The sequence below is a fragment of the Gambusia affinis genome, linkage group LG15 (assembly GCF_019740435.1).
Source record: "Gambusia affinis linkage group LG15, SWU_Gaff_1.0, whole genome shotgun sequence".
NCBI lineage: Eukaryota > Metazoa > Chordata > Actinopteri > Cyprinodontiformes > Poeciliidae > Gambusia > Gambusia affinis.
In genome coordinates, this window is record NC_057882.1 from 16493559 (window position 1) to 16509896 (window position 16338).

General features: G+C 38.9%; 1 protein-coding gene and 1 long non-coding RNA gene across 2 annotated transcripts; one reads left to right on the forward strand and one right to left on the reverse strand.

Annotated features, from left to right (window-relative positions):
* Nucleotides 1-851: 851 nt before the first annotated feature.
* Nucleotides 852-10250, forward strand: eral1 (Era-like 12S mitochondrial rRNA chaperone 1). The gene is made up of 11 exons (XM_044141376.1): nt 852-1107; nt 2656-2817; nt 2969-3096; nt 3188-3265; nt 3690-3736; nt 3818-3879; nt 3969-4081; nt 5184-5489; nt 6193-6342; nt 7336-7416; nt 9769-10250. The coding sequence occupies exons 1-11, from the start codon at nt 1002-1004 to the stop codon at nt 9889-9891; spliced, it is 1356 nt and encodes a 451-aa protein (XP_043997311.1). The 5' UTR covers nt 852-1001; the 3' UTR covers nt 9892-10250.
* Nucleotides 3163-16168, reverse strand: LOC122845214. Its single transcript, XR_006372992.1, has 3 exons — nt 11880-16168; nt 10261-11790; nt 3163-3241 (listed from the first exon to the last, which is right to left on the reverse strand). It is a non-coding gene; the product is annotated as an uncharacterized LOC122845214 (long non-coding RNA).
* Between the last annotated feature and the right edge of the window lie 170 nt (nt 16169-16338).

The window sequence follows — 16338 nt, forward strand, 5'->3', positions numbered from 1 at the left end:
GGTTGTCTTGAAAGAAAGGTTGAGGTTAAAGGGGGAGCAAAAGGTGAAAGTCTAAATTATATCTTCCCTTGACCCTCATGAGAAATTTTAAAAAGAAAAATGAGAAAACCAATCTTGGAGCAAAGGCAGTTCCCATAAACCAAGAGTAAATATTGCATGTCACAGAGAAAATGCTGCAGGGACATCTTCCAGGCTTGAATTCCTCTCTGTCTCCGATAGGATGGTAGAAGTAACGACAGAGGAATTGCAGTTCCTGTTGACAGCAGACAGTGCTTTCCTGGATATGTAAATATAAATGAATGTCTGCGCCGGACATTAGCCAGATAACTGTGAATTTCTATTCATAATCTTTACCTAAAAGTCAAAAGAGCAATGTCTTCCTTGACCACAATCATAATCATATTGCGTTATTAAAATGACTAGATTTGTCCATTATTCTTCCAGTATTTATATATGCTTGCTTGTATCAATACATTTTTAAAGCATTACATTTCTTCTTTGATAATTAAGAAAATTGCATTTAATTAGTATTGTGTCAGCTATGATTCTAATAATCACATCAGTTTATTTATGCTCTTCCTTTGGGATGGACTTAATCATGCATGTCATGGACATTTTAACAATAAACTAACATTTTGAATGAACAACACTTTTTCTAGTGTTACATACATAAGCGCCAATACTAGCTAACAGTCTACGTTTCTTTCGACACTCTTGGTAAATGCACATGCCCTTAACCTGCGGTTATTAACCTAAAACACGGTTGACAGCAACGCATCTTGGTGTCAGCATTAAGGTGCTGCAGTTAACACGGTGGTCGTTAGGGGGCGGTGTAGCCTTCACACAGACGTCATACGGACGCTCTCCAAAGCGGAAACTGCTTGTCGTTGACTGAAGCAACATGGTGTCACCCTTGAGGCAATGTGAATGTAAACAAGCGGCTCATCTCTGTCACAGTATTTAGTGTTTTATAGTAGGAACGTTTCGGGTTTAGGAGCATCATGGCTCTTCGGGTGTTCGGCCGTCTGCTCAGAGATGGAGCCGTCATCTCCATGCGGCTGATCGGGTCTGCTCGGCAGGAAAGTGCGTCATGCCTCCTCGCTGCGGGTCAGTGCTAACATTAAGGTTTCTGCTGCTCCTCTATCTGACGCTGTTTAAGCAGGAAGACATATCTGAGCATTATTAGAGCAAGCCACCAGCTGGAATCATTTGACATTTAGCTAAATAAAAGTACTCTGAGGTTCTTTTTTTTTACGTCGAGTGGGATATTAACACTGTTAGTACCCCAATAATTATAAAGGCCAAATATAATTATTACGGTGATTATATTACTTCTAAAAATAAAGGCACTATTCTTAAAGATATGTTTTGTGACTATCATGATTATTGCTCAACTAAACTAAGCTTTTTCATGTTAATTTGATTTTTTTTTTTTTTTTTTTACCCGAAATTAGCTATTCCTATGTGCAATAGTTTTTTTTAAAGAGTGGATTCATTGTGATTCAGTTCAAGTGCTTATATATTTATTGGTCTGTTTATTTTTTCTAAATATTTAAAATATTCACAAATATGTTTTGTAAAATAAGATCATTTTCTTAAATAATAAGAGTAAAATTGCTGCAAATTTTCAAAAACGGTGTTTTTCAATTTCTGTTAACCTCTGACCCCCCGCCCCCCCCAACCCCCCCGCCCCCCCCCCCCAAAAAAAAAAAAAACACAGCAAAAATGTTAAAAATTCAGATAAAGTAGAACAATAAAGCAACAATAATATTAAGCTGAGATCACCTTTAATCCCAACCTTTGTCAATGCAAAGGTTGGGATCTGTCTGGATTTAATAAACTATCTTGGTTGCTTTTGCTCATTGGATTGCAGCTAAATAATTTCAAAAATGTGAATGTAAAATTTCTCAGCTGTCCATTATAGTTTTGCAGTTTTATACGTAAGAAATGAAAACCTGCGCTCTTTCTGTAACTGATGCTGAATGAGTTTGTGAGATAGTGAGGAGGACATATGTGTAGACGGTGCAGGACGTTCACCAGGGCAGTGAGACAGTGGTGAGGTGTGCGTTAGGAGTGGCAGATGGCACAAAATACCTGATCAGTCTTCTTTAAATGGTCAAAGCTAATCCTAACTTTGGGCCTGACATAATAACTGAACTCTAGAGTGGGTCACTTTCACTGGGATAGATGAAAAATAGCAACTGAAATTCTAAGCGTGCTGAAATGTGGCATTGCTTCTACTGTTTTGTTTTTATTGTAAGCAAACATTGAGTTCCTTCATCTACCTGCTTCCCCATAGGATATGGGGAAGTTTTGTAACTAAGCGTGTTTAGAGAGTTGGTGTGACGGAAGAGAATGTCGTGGATTGGAGGAAATGGAGGAAAGTGATTCAGAAGACAGATTTTTTTAATGCAAAAAGCAAAAAAAAAAAACAAAAAAAAAAACTGCACAAGACATTGATAACGTCATGTGGTTCCCAGCATCTGCTTCATTAGAATAAGAAGTTTTAGATGAATTTTCGGGGAGACATTTTTGACAAGAACCCTGTGAATAAATCCTAATAATGTTCCAAATCATTCATCATCCAGGAAGCGCAATCAGTCATCTCGCTCTGACGCGGGCATCAAAGTCACAGAGATGTTGATGTCTTAACAGGAAGCGCTGCCGTCTGCAGCCGAGGCGGGAGGCACGGATTCATCTTCACTCCGGCTTGTTTTATTACATCTGAAGCATTTCTCGGCGGAGTGATGAAAGGCAAAGCAGCGGAGACGGACGGCGGCGTTTATCACCTCCCAGCCTCAGTTCCTCCAGACAGCAGTAAGCAGGCCGTTGCCTCGGAGATTTACCGGTCTGACTGTGCAGGCCTGGCGTTATTTTCAAAAAGTGCTGATGATGTCGTCCTGTCACCAATTTGACACGCCGTTGTTTTTCCTTTCTAATTATCTTCCTGTGCGTCATGTCTTTACAGGTGAACAGGTCTCCTTGTTGAAGAAACATCCTGACCAGCCTCCCGACTCAAAGGTGCTGAAGGTGGCTATAATCGGAGCGCCAAACGCCGGGAAGTCCACGCTGTCCAATCAGCTCCTCGGCAGAAAGGTCTTCATCTGTCTTTGAAACCTGCTTTAGCTGTCGTTTCATCTTACTGTAGAGGAGGCGATGCTCACAAGTCTTTTGTCGTTGCTCAAAGGTGTTTGCTGTATCCAAGAAAGTTCACACAACGAGGTCACGTTCTCTGGGCGTCCTAACAGAGGCCAGCACACAGATTGTAAGAGCTTCACCAGAGACTGAAGCAGAGGTGTCTCGATACATCTTGATGATACTGATATCGGATCTTTGAGTATTAGCCAATACCAACATTGACCCGATACGATATGAGCATGAGTCATACTTTTATTATTTATTTTAGAAAAGGCTCGATCAAACGGATCAATAGTCAAGGACAATAAATATGAGAACAACTGACCAATTTATCATTTACCAAGTGAGTGAAATACTGGAGTGAATGTTCTTTGGGCATGCTTACATCCCAGATGCCAGATGCAGGCCAATATAATCTGATACAGTTTTTTTTGGCTGTGATCAGACCAATATCCAATATCAATATCGGATCGGGACACCCCTAGATTTAAGCAAATTGTGCAGCTGTAGAGAAAAGACCTGTATCAGTCGGTTTTGTGCTCATTTTGCAGATTTTGCTGGACACCCCTGGCCTCACCACACCGTTGAAGGCTAAAAGGTGCACTTCGTGTTCACTTATTTGTTGCTATTAAATGTCTCTAGTCTGTCTGAGGTTGTAACAGATCCTCTGCTTTCACAGACACCAGCTGGAGAAATCCTTGCTCGTGGACCCCTGGAACACCGTCAAAGAAGCTGACCTGAGTACGATATGTCCACTTCTAGATCTGAGCTGCGCTTGTGGTTTGAATGTTTCCGAAAGCCGTACGAATCGAACTGTTGTCGATTTCCAGTGGTTGTCATGGTGGACGTCTCAGACAGATGGATGTGCTCCAACCTGGACTTCGAGGTGTTGAAATGTCTAGCCAATCATCCGCATATCCCAGCAATCCTGGTGCTCAACAAGGTATTCATGTCTCATACTGTCCTCACATTATGATGCTGCCACCAATGCAATGTCCAACTTCTTGTTGACATTGGGGCTGGATCATGTGACTGAAAACCATTTCACAATATAAGGGTTTTATATCGGTCGATATTGATAATTATTGATTCTTTTTTTGTTTTAAATATCTGAAATACTGCCAAACTGATGGCATAACTTTTCCTGTTCTTGTCAGTTTTCACTCGACGTTGTTGTTTTTTTTAGGCAGTTACAAGGAACTGTGGTAAAACATAAAACTGGTAATGCAAAAGTCACTCAATAGGCTGTTGCTAGGTAACCAAAGAGGGAGTCGGTTAGTTGATGCCACCATCCTAGCTTAGCTGACTGTGGCAGGTTGAGTAACTAAAGTCTTTCTTCTGCCTACATCCTCCAGAATGCTTTGTGGTTCTGGATTGGAGTTCAGTGAAATTATTGAATATTTTATCGGACATATTATCTATTGATATTGATCACGTGTCTATTGCAACATATACATTTTTATTCATTTATTGTTCAGCATTAGTTGTTTAAATTTTGAAATGATTTTTTATCTCTTGTCCCTGGGAAGTTTGTCATTTTTCAGATAAAAACAAAGGTTATACAAAACAAGGCTAAAATAACTTAACTACACAAGTGTAATAGCAAATGAATATAAATATCCCACAAAAGCATTAAAGTTTGTGGCTGTGGTTTAACAAAATGTGGAAAAGTCAAAGGGAGCGTAGACCTTGTGCTTCAAATTATTAAAGGAAATCTCTTATTATCCGTCAAACATCTAAAAGAAGCACTTCCCACTCTCACCACTCTAACTCTGCTTTATGAGCGACGGTAAAAGATCAATCTATTCTGTCTTTGTCAGTCTGCCATGCTGTCTATTCTAACTTCTCAAATCCAGTTTGTGGCTCTTGGCTTCAAGCCTTTTGGCTCCTGCAGCTCTGCTGTGGTTCCTCTCTCCTCCACTTTCAATCTACATCGTATAGAAGAGCCAACTTTTTCTTGAACATAACCCAAAACTGTAAGGACAAAAACAACAACCTTGTGCTTCCATGTGCACTTTAAGAAAAGCCTTTTGTGATGTTTTAAGGTGGACCTGTTGAAGGCCAAGAACAGGCTGCTGGACATCACGGCGCAGCTGACGTGTGGCGTGGTGAACGGACGGAGGCTGCGGGTCAGGCCCGTCATCAAGCCTCCGTGGGCTAGAAAGAAACCAGAGAGGAGTTCAGAGTTATCTCCAGACGAGGACGCGGCAGCGCTTGAGGGCGGTGAAACGCCAGACTCTGTGCTGAGCAAAGAGAAACTGAAGCAGCTGAAGAGTCAGCAGGGCTGGCCTCACTTTAAGGACGTCTTCATGCTGTCTTCTGTGGACAGAGAGGATGTGGAAACTTTGAAGGTGAGCGGTCACACAAGACAGGGATGCATGGGGTGTTTAAAACTCGTTACACCGTAGTTACACTCACTGCGCTAACTATCCTGGTAATGTGGAACAAAATAAAGAAAAAAGTATGTTAAGGTAATAACATAAAGTTTCCAAAGTGTGAGTTATTTGGCTCCTCTTCTATAATTAAACTAAATAGCGAAAGTGGAAAAGCACAATTAATGCTGTAAATATTAGAAGAATATTTCTAAGTAAATTAATATGATAGTTTACATTAAACTTCTATACTAATATAGTTGTTGGAGTCAGCAGCAGAAAAATGACATTACCTGCAGTGTCCTGTAAAAGTATTCATATGTTTCTGTCATGATACATTTTACTGGATGATAAATTGTCAAAGTAATTATCACGATAAATGATACTGTTGTTGTTTTGAGACCATTTTTACATAAACTGATAATGACATAATAAATCAAGTTTGCCCTCATAAGGAGTAATACATTTACATATCCCTTAATAAACAGGGTAAGTTTTGAAACTTTGAAAACCATTCCTGCTCCGTCTTCCTCTTCGTAAATATCTTTCGGTTTGTGCCGGTCCGCCACATAAAATCGAAATAAAGACGTCGAAGTTTGCGGTTGCAACAGGCTCAGATGTGAAAACAACCGCACACGGCCGTCAGTTATGATTGCATTTTACTTGTTGTTTGTTCTTGCAGAGCTACTTCCTGGTTGAAGCCAAGCCCGGACCCTGGGAGTACCACAGCGAGGTTCTGACTGACCAGAGTCCAGAGGACGTCTGCACCAACATCATCAGGGAGAAGCTGCTGGAGTATCTGCCACAGGAAGTGCCGTACTCCATGACCCAGGTGAGGAGAGCCGTCACAAGTACGTGTTTCAACTTGGCCTGAACCTAATGATTATTTTAGTAATCAATTAATCTGTCAATTATTAGAAAGATTAATCAATTAATAGAAATATTGGTGCATTCTGCAATTTTTTTACTTAACCACTTCAGCCTTTTTTTTTTTATTTACACAATATTAGAAATACATTAAATGATGCAATTAAATATATAACTCAGTTCTCTTTCAAAACAACCATTTTAGGCACTTTTTGTTGATCTTTTTGCTAAAGCTAAACAAATGCTTCTGACATGTGAAAAGCTCAGCCTTGCTGCTTAACCTACATCAGTCTTTTATTTTTTTTTTATCTATTAACCAATTAATAATTGGGTAGCAAAAGATGCTTGATAGGAATTTTAACAGAATTTGAACCAAGTGAAGCTAAAACTGTTCCACTTGAGGACTTCTGGATAAAACATATTTTACAGACAAAGAATTTATCTTAAATGCAAAATGTATATATTATTTGTTCAGTGTAGACTTAATTTCTGCTCTGAAAATGTAGTTCTTGTAGGAATTTTTAGTTTTTTGTTTTGTTTTAGTCTGGATAATTCAGTTAATTAATCGATTACTAAATTATTTGACAATTATTCAAATAACTGATCAACCACAATTAATCATGATTAATCCAATAAATCGTTTCAGCCTCAAGTTCATAAAAGGAGGTTATTTTCTTCATGCCATCATAAATTACACTGCCGTTTCTTCTTGTGTTTTGGAATTTTGGTTTTAAAATTAGTTGTGCTTGTTGCCTCTGGTGTACTTTTGACAGCTTAAATCATCTAAAAGTATTTTCTTATATAAAAGCAACACGTATGAAATAGGAACTATATTTACAGCCTCCGATCTCCATCAGAGCTCCTTTTTTAAACTCCCCAGCTGTTTATTTGACCTAACATTTAGTTTTGTTAGTAACTGCAGATAGTTTCTGCTCTTAAAATCTGTCCTTCTTTTCAGTCTATTGAACTCTGGCAGGATGGAGAAAACGGGGAGCTGGATATTTCCGTGAAACTGTACACCAAGAAAGAATCTCACATGGTAAGTACTCCAACGTTTCTGTCCGGCTGTAAAGCGTCTGGCAGCTTCACGCGCCTGCATGTCCGCTTGGTGGTTGGACATTAACGTCCCCTGTGTTTACCTGCAGTTTAGCCTGTATATACACACTGCATCATTTAGCTGCGGCAGCTGTCCAGCAGCTTAACCCAGAAACGTCTCCGCAGAGACAAACGTGCACGTCCTGGTCGGTGTAAACGCCTGAGACTTTGGCTTTCCTCAAGCTCTTCATCCGGTGACATCACGAGGTCAAAATGTGCAGCTGGACGCTGTTTACAGACAAGCATCACATAAGTATGCTGATGTTAACATTTATCTGCGTGTAATCTTTAAGACTGGCCTCCCAGAGTCACCCTGGTTGACTGTGAATGTGACATTTTGTTTAGAATGATTGATTTTATGGATAGAAAAGTTAAATTGTTAGTCTGTAACATGTATTCTGTTTATGTAGCATTCATTGAAACAAGAACATTTGACTCAATTTGGCTTTTTGTCAACCTAGAAATTTACCCAAAAAATCCCTTAATATCAAAGTGAAAACTGATTTCTGCCAAACAGTGACAATTAAACAGAAATGGGCATCATAAAATAAGTGATTGCGTAAATATTTACTCCCTTTGAAGCGACTGACCTAATTCAACAGCCAAATGGTGCCGTTAGTCTCACAATGAGTGGAGTGGGGCTCAGTGACTGTGTGTCAAGTGATTCTAGTATAAAGACAGCTGGAAGGTCCTTTCAGTACTCCTGGCTATCACTTATTTTAATGTTACTTTTTTTATTATTACTTATTTTGTAGAAAGCAGTTTTTACTTAGACAAAAACTGATTTCTGTCGTATAAAAAAGCCACATTTTGTTGATCACGATTGATTTGTAAAAGAAACTAAAAGGAGTAAAACACCTTTTTAAAGGCACTGTTTATACATATATTCCACATCTACCCCTATATTAAACGTCTTTTCTTTTTTTATCTCATAAATATTTAATCAACCCTTTTGGACTCTGCATATTAGATGCGAAAGAACATTTGTAGATGCATCTGTGCTGCTGAATGTTTCAAGGCCACTGCCCTCACAAGGAGAGGTACTTAGAAGAACTCGGTTTTCCAGCTTGGGTAAGGAAAGCAAATTGGAGCTCTGCAAACCGATGACTGACCAACAGCCTCTGAATAATGTTTGACATCAAGTTATATTTTATGGCCTTTCTGGTCATTTCTTAGAATGGACACAGGGAAATGTAGTTTATATGCAGTGTAATTGTTTGTAATTTCCAACAGGAAAGCAGGTGGTCTTCTAAGACATACCACAAGGTTGGGTCACAGAGAGAGAGAGGCACCTTTACTCCATCTCTCTAGATCATCTGGAGCTCCGGGTCGTCTCTCCTGCTTTAGTTCTGTTAGTTTTAGACATGGAATGTGTGCAGGTTTTAAAGCATATCCAGGTTTTAAAAAGTCATGGCTTTTCAACCATAATTTGAAAAAGGGCTGAAATGATTAATCGACTTAATCGTGATGATTTGATTGTTGAAATCATCAAATAATCTAGTAATTGATTCAACGTTAACTGGGGTATACAGACTCAAAAACATGTCACTTACATATGCAATCAGAAGAGTAATTGGGCGAAATCTATATAAAAAAATATACATTTTGCATTTAAGATAAAAAATACTTCAATCTGTAAATATGTTCTATCCAGAAATACTGAGTTTTACCTTCACCTAATTCAAATTTTGAACAAAAAATATCTTCTATGAAGCACATTTTGCTATCCAGATATTAATCCAAATTGAACTCTTTATTTTTCATGTATTCCTAATAATGCATAAAATAATCTTAAGTGGTTAAATATCAAATATGCAGAATATCCTTATTTTTTAATTGATTAATTGTCAGAATAATCTATTACTGAAATACTTGTCCGTTGCAGCCTTTGTTACATTCAGGCCAATATGCAGTGGAGATTAAAGATATGGAACAAAATACCAATAATAATATTTTATAGATCACATATGTCTGATAATCAACCCATACCAATTTATCAACCTGAGTAACACAATACACTAAATCGTACTGTAAATAAACCAACATAAAGGAAGTTATTGTTTATTTTACTAAAGCTTTCTGCATATTTTTATACATTATGCTTTTTTTTCTGAATCTTATTCTATTTTAAATTCATTTCAGTTCTTTATTTGTCTTATAACTTGTGTTCCAGTAGTTTTTCCCTCAGATCTGTTTTTATTTTTAGTCATTTAATACTAAGCTATTAGGTCAAAAATGTATTGTTTTTATCGATAAATCGATCATATCGAGACAGAATGAAACCTGTTGTCTGCAGACCATGGTGATCGGCGCGGCCGGCCAGATGGTGGCGCGGATCGCCCGGGAGGCGGGGGAGGACCTCAGCCGGGTCTACCTGAGGGACGTCAGGCTGAAGATCTCTGCCAAGATGAAGAAGTGAAGAAGACCGAAAGCTCCTGGAACCTTTCTGCCTGCTCTATTGTGACTTTTTTCTGCCAAAGACAGAACCGGAGATAAAGAGGTTATGGCCTCATCATGAGTACGACATGGAGCCGGGAGGCAGCATATGCTCCATCTCCAGTCCAAGAACCGCCGCGGACCTGGCTCCTGTCCCCTAAAAGGACGTTTTACTCCTCCTTTGTTTTATTTCAGGAACCCACTGTGTCTTCGTTTAACCCGTTTGCAGGGATATGTTGCTGTATTTTGAAGTGAGAGTGGGGTGTCCAAACTTTACTCAAATAGACAAATCGAAATGTTGCAGCAGAATAAAACCCAGCTGAAGTGTCGGCGTATTTTTAAGCTCCGGTACCTTTTTGGTAGCAAACATGACACGGCGGCTCATCAAATGGATGTTTTGACACGACTTTGACAGCTCCTTCATGGCTGAGCGGGTTTGGCAGGCTGTGAAAAGGCCGACGTTTTTATCTTTGGCTCTCAGGGCTTTTTCTTCCCTCGGCGGCACAAACGCTGCGCTGTAGATAAACCGAAGGCGAGAGCTGCACCGTCATGTTCACTCACATGTCCCTGATGTACCGTCCAACCCAGTTCCCTTCACTCCCTTCATCACTTTAGCCGTCTCTGCTGCCCTTTGAAGTGTAGCCATCCATCTCTGCGACCATCACTTTCCCTCTTTTTCTTCTTCTTCTCCGTGTTTTTAACGCTCACTCCGTTCTTTTGGCTCCTATAAAGCCCGTCTCTGCCTCCGAGGGCTACATTGTCTCCTTAATGGATGGGGAAAGTGGAGCACTAACCTGATGCTAAAGTGGGTCAGATAATGGGGATTAGATTCACTCCCGCTGCCAGTGGGTTAACTCAGCAGTTCAGGGCGTCTTGATGAATAACCAGCTAGTAAGTGTCCAGATGTCAGGAAAGGAAGTGTTTCCTCACAGACAGAAGCTGTGTCAGTCCCCGAAGCGCTCCTTGTTCTCCGAACAGCTGCTACCTACCCTCTTGATTTGACAGCAAAGATCGCTGCCTTAGACAAGCTAACTCCACTTCAGTCCAAAAAATTAATTTAGATCTTATGCAGGGTGTCCGCGCATTCTTAAAAAGTCTACAATTTATGTAACTGATTTTTTAAAAAAAAAAGTAAATTTGCCTTAGATAAGTTAATCATAATGGTAAATTAAAATTTTGTCTATTTAACCGCGTATATTTTATGGGTTTTTTTGTTTTTTTGCTGAACTTTTCTGTCAGGCAAAAGCTTGAATCGCACTCTTCATTGCGATTCTCAAGACGGTTGAACCGTGCTAGCTAGCTATGTTCATTTTTTGTTTTTTTTTCTAGCTAGCTAGCATGTGTTGTATAGTTTTATACTTGTCATGGGTGGGTGAAAATTTTACTGACGTTTGGACGATATTCATACATTTCACTCATAACTGTTTTAAAAATATCTTAAAAAGTAAAAAAAAAAAGTCTTAAATTTGAATTTTTTAAACCTACAGAAACCCTGTTATGAGTAAACACAAAACCATTAAGAGCAGATTCTACAAATAAAGAGGCACTCGTGTAAGGGAGACAACCATAATTTTTATTTGACATTATAGGTTTAAATGTAACAATGCTCCAGCTCGTCCTTTCCTTCGTTGTCATTGAGCGAAGGCCGTAGAACCCTTACCATTACTAAAACTCAGTAATGGTAACGGTTTAACTGCCCTCCTCGGCTGTGTGTTCGGCCCCCTGACGTTTCAGCCAAAGTCTCCTCCAGCGTTGGCGGAGGTGGAATGATACCCTGGATAGTACATCATCTATACTGTAGTGTCTCTTTAAAAAACTTACAGTATAAGATGATATCCTGTCCAGGGCACAAGACAGAACAGCCAAGCAGCTCGTCTGGAATCTGAAACAAAAAATTGGGGTGAAAATGATTTAAAAATACAAATAAATTCAGATTTATTGGCTGTAGCCTCCTGTCTGAGCTGTTCTCACCTGTTTGCACCTTGTCATTAGACTTCTTCATTACAAGTGTTGACATCTGGTCCATGTCTCCTAACTGCTCAGTCTGTTGGGCTCCAGCACTTAAGAGGTTGCCCCCCTCAGCTCATTAGCATACCGTGATGACATCTGGGGTGGACCAGAGAGGGTTTTTTTTTCTCCTTATCTTCTCAACCTGATTGCCACAGTCCAGTAAAGGTCCACACCCTTGTGCCTCATCCTGAGGCTGTTACGGAGACACCACAGATGTGTCCTGAATGCAAGAGCGGCAAGAAGAAAGGGACTGTTGAGAACCCAATGAACCCAGTTAGCAGTTTCCTACATGCCATGAAGGGAGCATGTCGAAGTTGGATTAGACCAAACTAATATTTCAGTCTACAGGTACATTTCCAAATGTAATATTGTCTAAAGGTTCAACAGCTTTTGTCACACATTTCAAAAAGTGAAAATCATATCACACAGAATTACAACACGAATAATGAAATGTTTCAACACCTTTCATTTCTTATCATTTTGATGATTATGACGTAAAGATCATGAAAAACCCAAATTGTCTCAGGAAATTGTAACCGCAGTCCAAGAAAGGTTAAAGATTTGGCCAACAAAATAGAAAACGACTAATGACCCTCCAAAAATGTGGCAATTAATCTTTTTTATTTTAATAAGGCACTTTATATTTTGAATCTGTAAAGATTTATATAATTAATTAAAAATATATATGTTTATTATTGAGCAGACTGCACTGAAGAAAACAAACTATAAACTAATTTTTCCAGTTTAAATTTGCCGGTTTTAGTACCAAGGGCAAAAGGTTTGGTACTAAAACTTTTAGTACCAAACTAAACAACCTGCTATAGAAGCTGGATGTTCGTAGAGTTTATTAAACATATTCGTAGAAAGGTGAGTGGAAGGCATGCAGACTGAATGCTACAAACGAGCTACAAATGTCATTTCTTGTATCGAGTCGCTCCTGAATCAGAGACGATGTCAGAAGCTTGTAGCCTTGGGATAAGGAGAAAAATAGCTGGATTGTTGTCCAGTGGTTAAAATTTCCTCTTTTTATATTAAAGTAAATTCCATATTTCATTTGGAAGTGAAGGTCCCAGAGTCTGGAGGAAGAGTGAAGACCGAAGTTTACTTTATTGCTTTATTTAGAGCCATGCAAAAAAAAAAAAGAATGACTCTTATGCTTTTTCCTGGATAAAAAAGGAACAAATAAAATGGCTGCTACACTTTAGAGTACATAGAAATCCAACTTGTTTGTCTTCTTGAATTAGAAACATGACTGCACCATAATGCTGCCACCACTATGCTTCACCAAGAGGGCCTTTAAATTTGACTTCTATCGCAGGCCACATAGTCCAGACTTTTAGTTTTAAATAATAATAATAATATTAATAATAATGATAGTAATAATTAACTAAATGTTTCCCTTCCATTTCACAGTTATGCACTAATTTGTGTAGGTCTATCATTTAAGGTTTCAGCGTAATACATGGTCGTAATGTAGCCTAAATGAATTCCTCTGTGTACTCAGCCACACTGTTTTCCATTTTTCTGTCTTGCTGTGGCCTTTGACCTTTCTTGGCTGCACTCTAATCAGAAGAATCCCGACAGTCAGCCAAGACAACGTTCCTTCATAAAGCCACTAAGACCTTTATCTCCCCATGTGGAAATAAATCTAACATTCAGCATCTCTTCACTCCTCCGGATCTCCTCTCTGCTGGATTTATGTGCAAAGGGTTCGCTGTTTGGAATTTAATACTTCTATATGTCAGTTGATGTGGCGTTATCTGACTTATTAAAGCTGTCGTGTTTCTTTCTTTCTCTTTTTTTTCCCGTGTCCTCAGCCAGGTTGCGGGATGAGGAGGAAGGCATTCTCATCCTCGTCACGTTCGCGGCGTCAAATCACGGCTGAGCTGTGATGGAGTGCGTTTCCTGCTGCGTTTTGTCTTTAATCGCTGACAGTTTGTTCACGTGCGTTTAAAAATAAACCGTTTCTTCTTCTTCTTCTTCTTCTTCCTGGAGGAATCAAGTCGTCTTACTTGAAGGTTTTCAGCTCTACTCCCCCAATAAACAGAAAACAGGATTCAGGCTGGAGAAAGTTTGTGGAGCTGCTAGCTAAAACGGCTTCGGGGCGATTTAGCGGAACAGGGAGGAGGTTTCCTCCAGGTATGCTGACTTTTCAAGCGGCACTGATGAATGCCCCTTCCTCTGAAACCGAGTCATTAGTATGGAAATACCCTCCGTATTCTTAATGCGCTCCTGTAAGGTCAGTGTCATTTATCACACTTCCTCTCCTGTAGGGTTGAGACAAAAATCCAGTAATTTACTCTGGGAATGATGTGCGTGTTCCTCAGAAAGGGCCCGGGTTAGGTGGGACCCGGTGACTCCTGGTCAGTGTGTGTGTGTGTGTGTGTGTTGTCCCTCCTGCTGGGGCCGATAAACACACAGGCCGGATTATCTGGGTGGTTTCCGTGGCGTCCAGAAGCTTTATCTGCAGCAGAGAAGCCGCTGCTCTTTCTGCAAGACAGATTAAGTTTTTGCTTGTCTGTGATAATTAGAAGACGCTTTCATTGAATGTTAAACAACCTTTAAATATGCTAAATTGAAACGTTTAGTCACATGGACCAAAAATCATCAAGTTAAAAAGATTTGAGAGGCACAAAAAATGTTTTTCCACCAAAGGTAGTCACTAATTTTCATTTTTGGCCGTATCAGATCATTAATATCCTCAAACGACCGCTAGATGTAGAAAATAATGATAAAATCCATTAACAAACTGTTACGATATGAATGAATAGCTGTCTCTTCAATCAATAAGTACTTCTTAAAGCGAAATAACACTGAACTTCTTTTCACATTGAAGTAATTTGGCAGTAAATACATAAAAGCTGCTTTGTTTTGATTGGTAAAATAATATCAGTATCAGCACACAAATGTTACATTGAAGGTTAATTTTATGTAGGTTTAGAAGCTAGTGGGCCTCAAAAAGCTATGGCAGGCCGGATTTGGCCCCCAACCCTTGAGTTTGACACATATGTACCGACTCTACAGAAAACTAAGTAAGCAATACTTTAATTAAACAAATAAAGCAGATTTGTTGTTGGAAAGGGGAGTCATTATAGATGTAAAACATTCATTTCTGAGCAGTAACGTCAGGATTTAGGTCAGTCTTTCTTTGAAAACATTAATTTCAAAAGTAGATTTGGATGCAGCATGTTCAGCTTCTGAGTAAAAGCTGCTACATTTGGTCTTGGGAAGAGAAAATGCAGAAAATTTGGTTATTTAAAGACAAATAGTTGAAGTCTGTCGCCAAAAATGTTCTATTTTACTTAAGATGTGATAATTTGGTTGTAATCAAACTTCTGATGCAGCCTTAGTTCCCCCTTAAAAAGTAAAACCAGCTTTTTGGTGCAAACTGTTTTCCCACACTCAAATTGGATCTTTTTTTTTTCTTTCTTTTTTTAATACAAATTAATTAAGAGTTTGGAGACGCATCAACAGATCTCATTAACAAGCAGAGTACCGTCTGAACAGCAGCTAATGTCCCACGTCAGTTTGTTTCTATAGAGGGTTTTCACAAGATGAGGTTACTAACTTAAGGCCAGCTCATTACAGTTCTTACAGCAGATTACAAAACGTCCTGTAAAGTAACAGAAGGTTCTTTTTGTTTTGTGCTGAAAAATGAGCTTCTTATCAGCTGAGATAAGGCTGAACAGAACTGCGTACAACTAGAAAAGAGGACAGGACATTTTAATCCTGCTCTGAAGGGGAACTCTGGGTGTTTTCGATATTCATGAAACAGACGCAAACCGCTTGTGTTTTAAATGTCTGAGTTGGTTTAAAACAAAAGGTTCAGTTGAGTAAAACCTTTATTTTATTTTTTTAAAATTATTATTTATGTATTAAAGAGCTTGTCCAAGGCAGTGGTTCCCAAGCGCTTCCTCTTCCCAAATTAATATTGTAAAACTGTATTTATTTCATATTTGTGATTGCAAAGACAGCATCAACAAGCAACTTATTGTTTTTAATTCTTTCCAAGTGTAGCCTTTTAATCTGCTGTAAAGATTATAACAAAAAATATGTTTTAACTGCCATAATTTTTGTCAGCTTGATTTCTGAATATCTCAAAACATGTTGATTTAAGAGCCCCAACTTTGATCTTTTTGTCATTTAGCAGACAGAACAAATCATCCTGCTTCTAAATTTTCAAAACTATTTCCAGCCGGCATACCTGACCAATAGGCTGAGTAAAAAAATTAAATCTAAAAAATAAAAAATCCCCCACAGTGGCTGGTTTGTGTCCTGTTCCTGACTGTTTTTGCATTTTGTCCTTTTATGATCTTGTCAACATCCACCAGCATGAAATGTGAATATTTTTAATTTCTTCCACAGTTGCTTACTGTACAAAGACAATAAATGTAATCTAGAGTTAAGGTTTTATTCCGTA

Coding starts and splice junctions, on each gene's coding strand:
- eral1 (XM_044141376.1), top strand. CDS start 1,002: ATGGCTCTTCGGGTGTTCGGCCGTCTGCTCAGAGATGGAGCCGTCATC. Junction 3,880..3,968: donor CGTCAAAGAAGCTGACCTGA/GTACGATATGTC, acceptor GTCGATTTCCAG/TGGTTGTCATGGTGGACGTC. Junction 6,343..7,335: donor TGCCGTACTCCATGACCCAG/GTGAGGAGAGCC, acceptor CCTTCTTTTCAG/TCTATTGAACTCTGGCAGGA.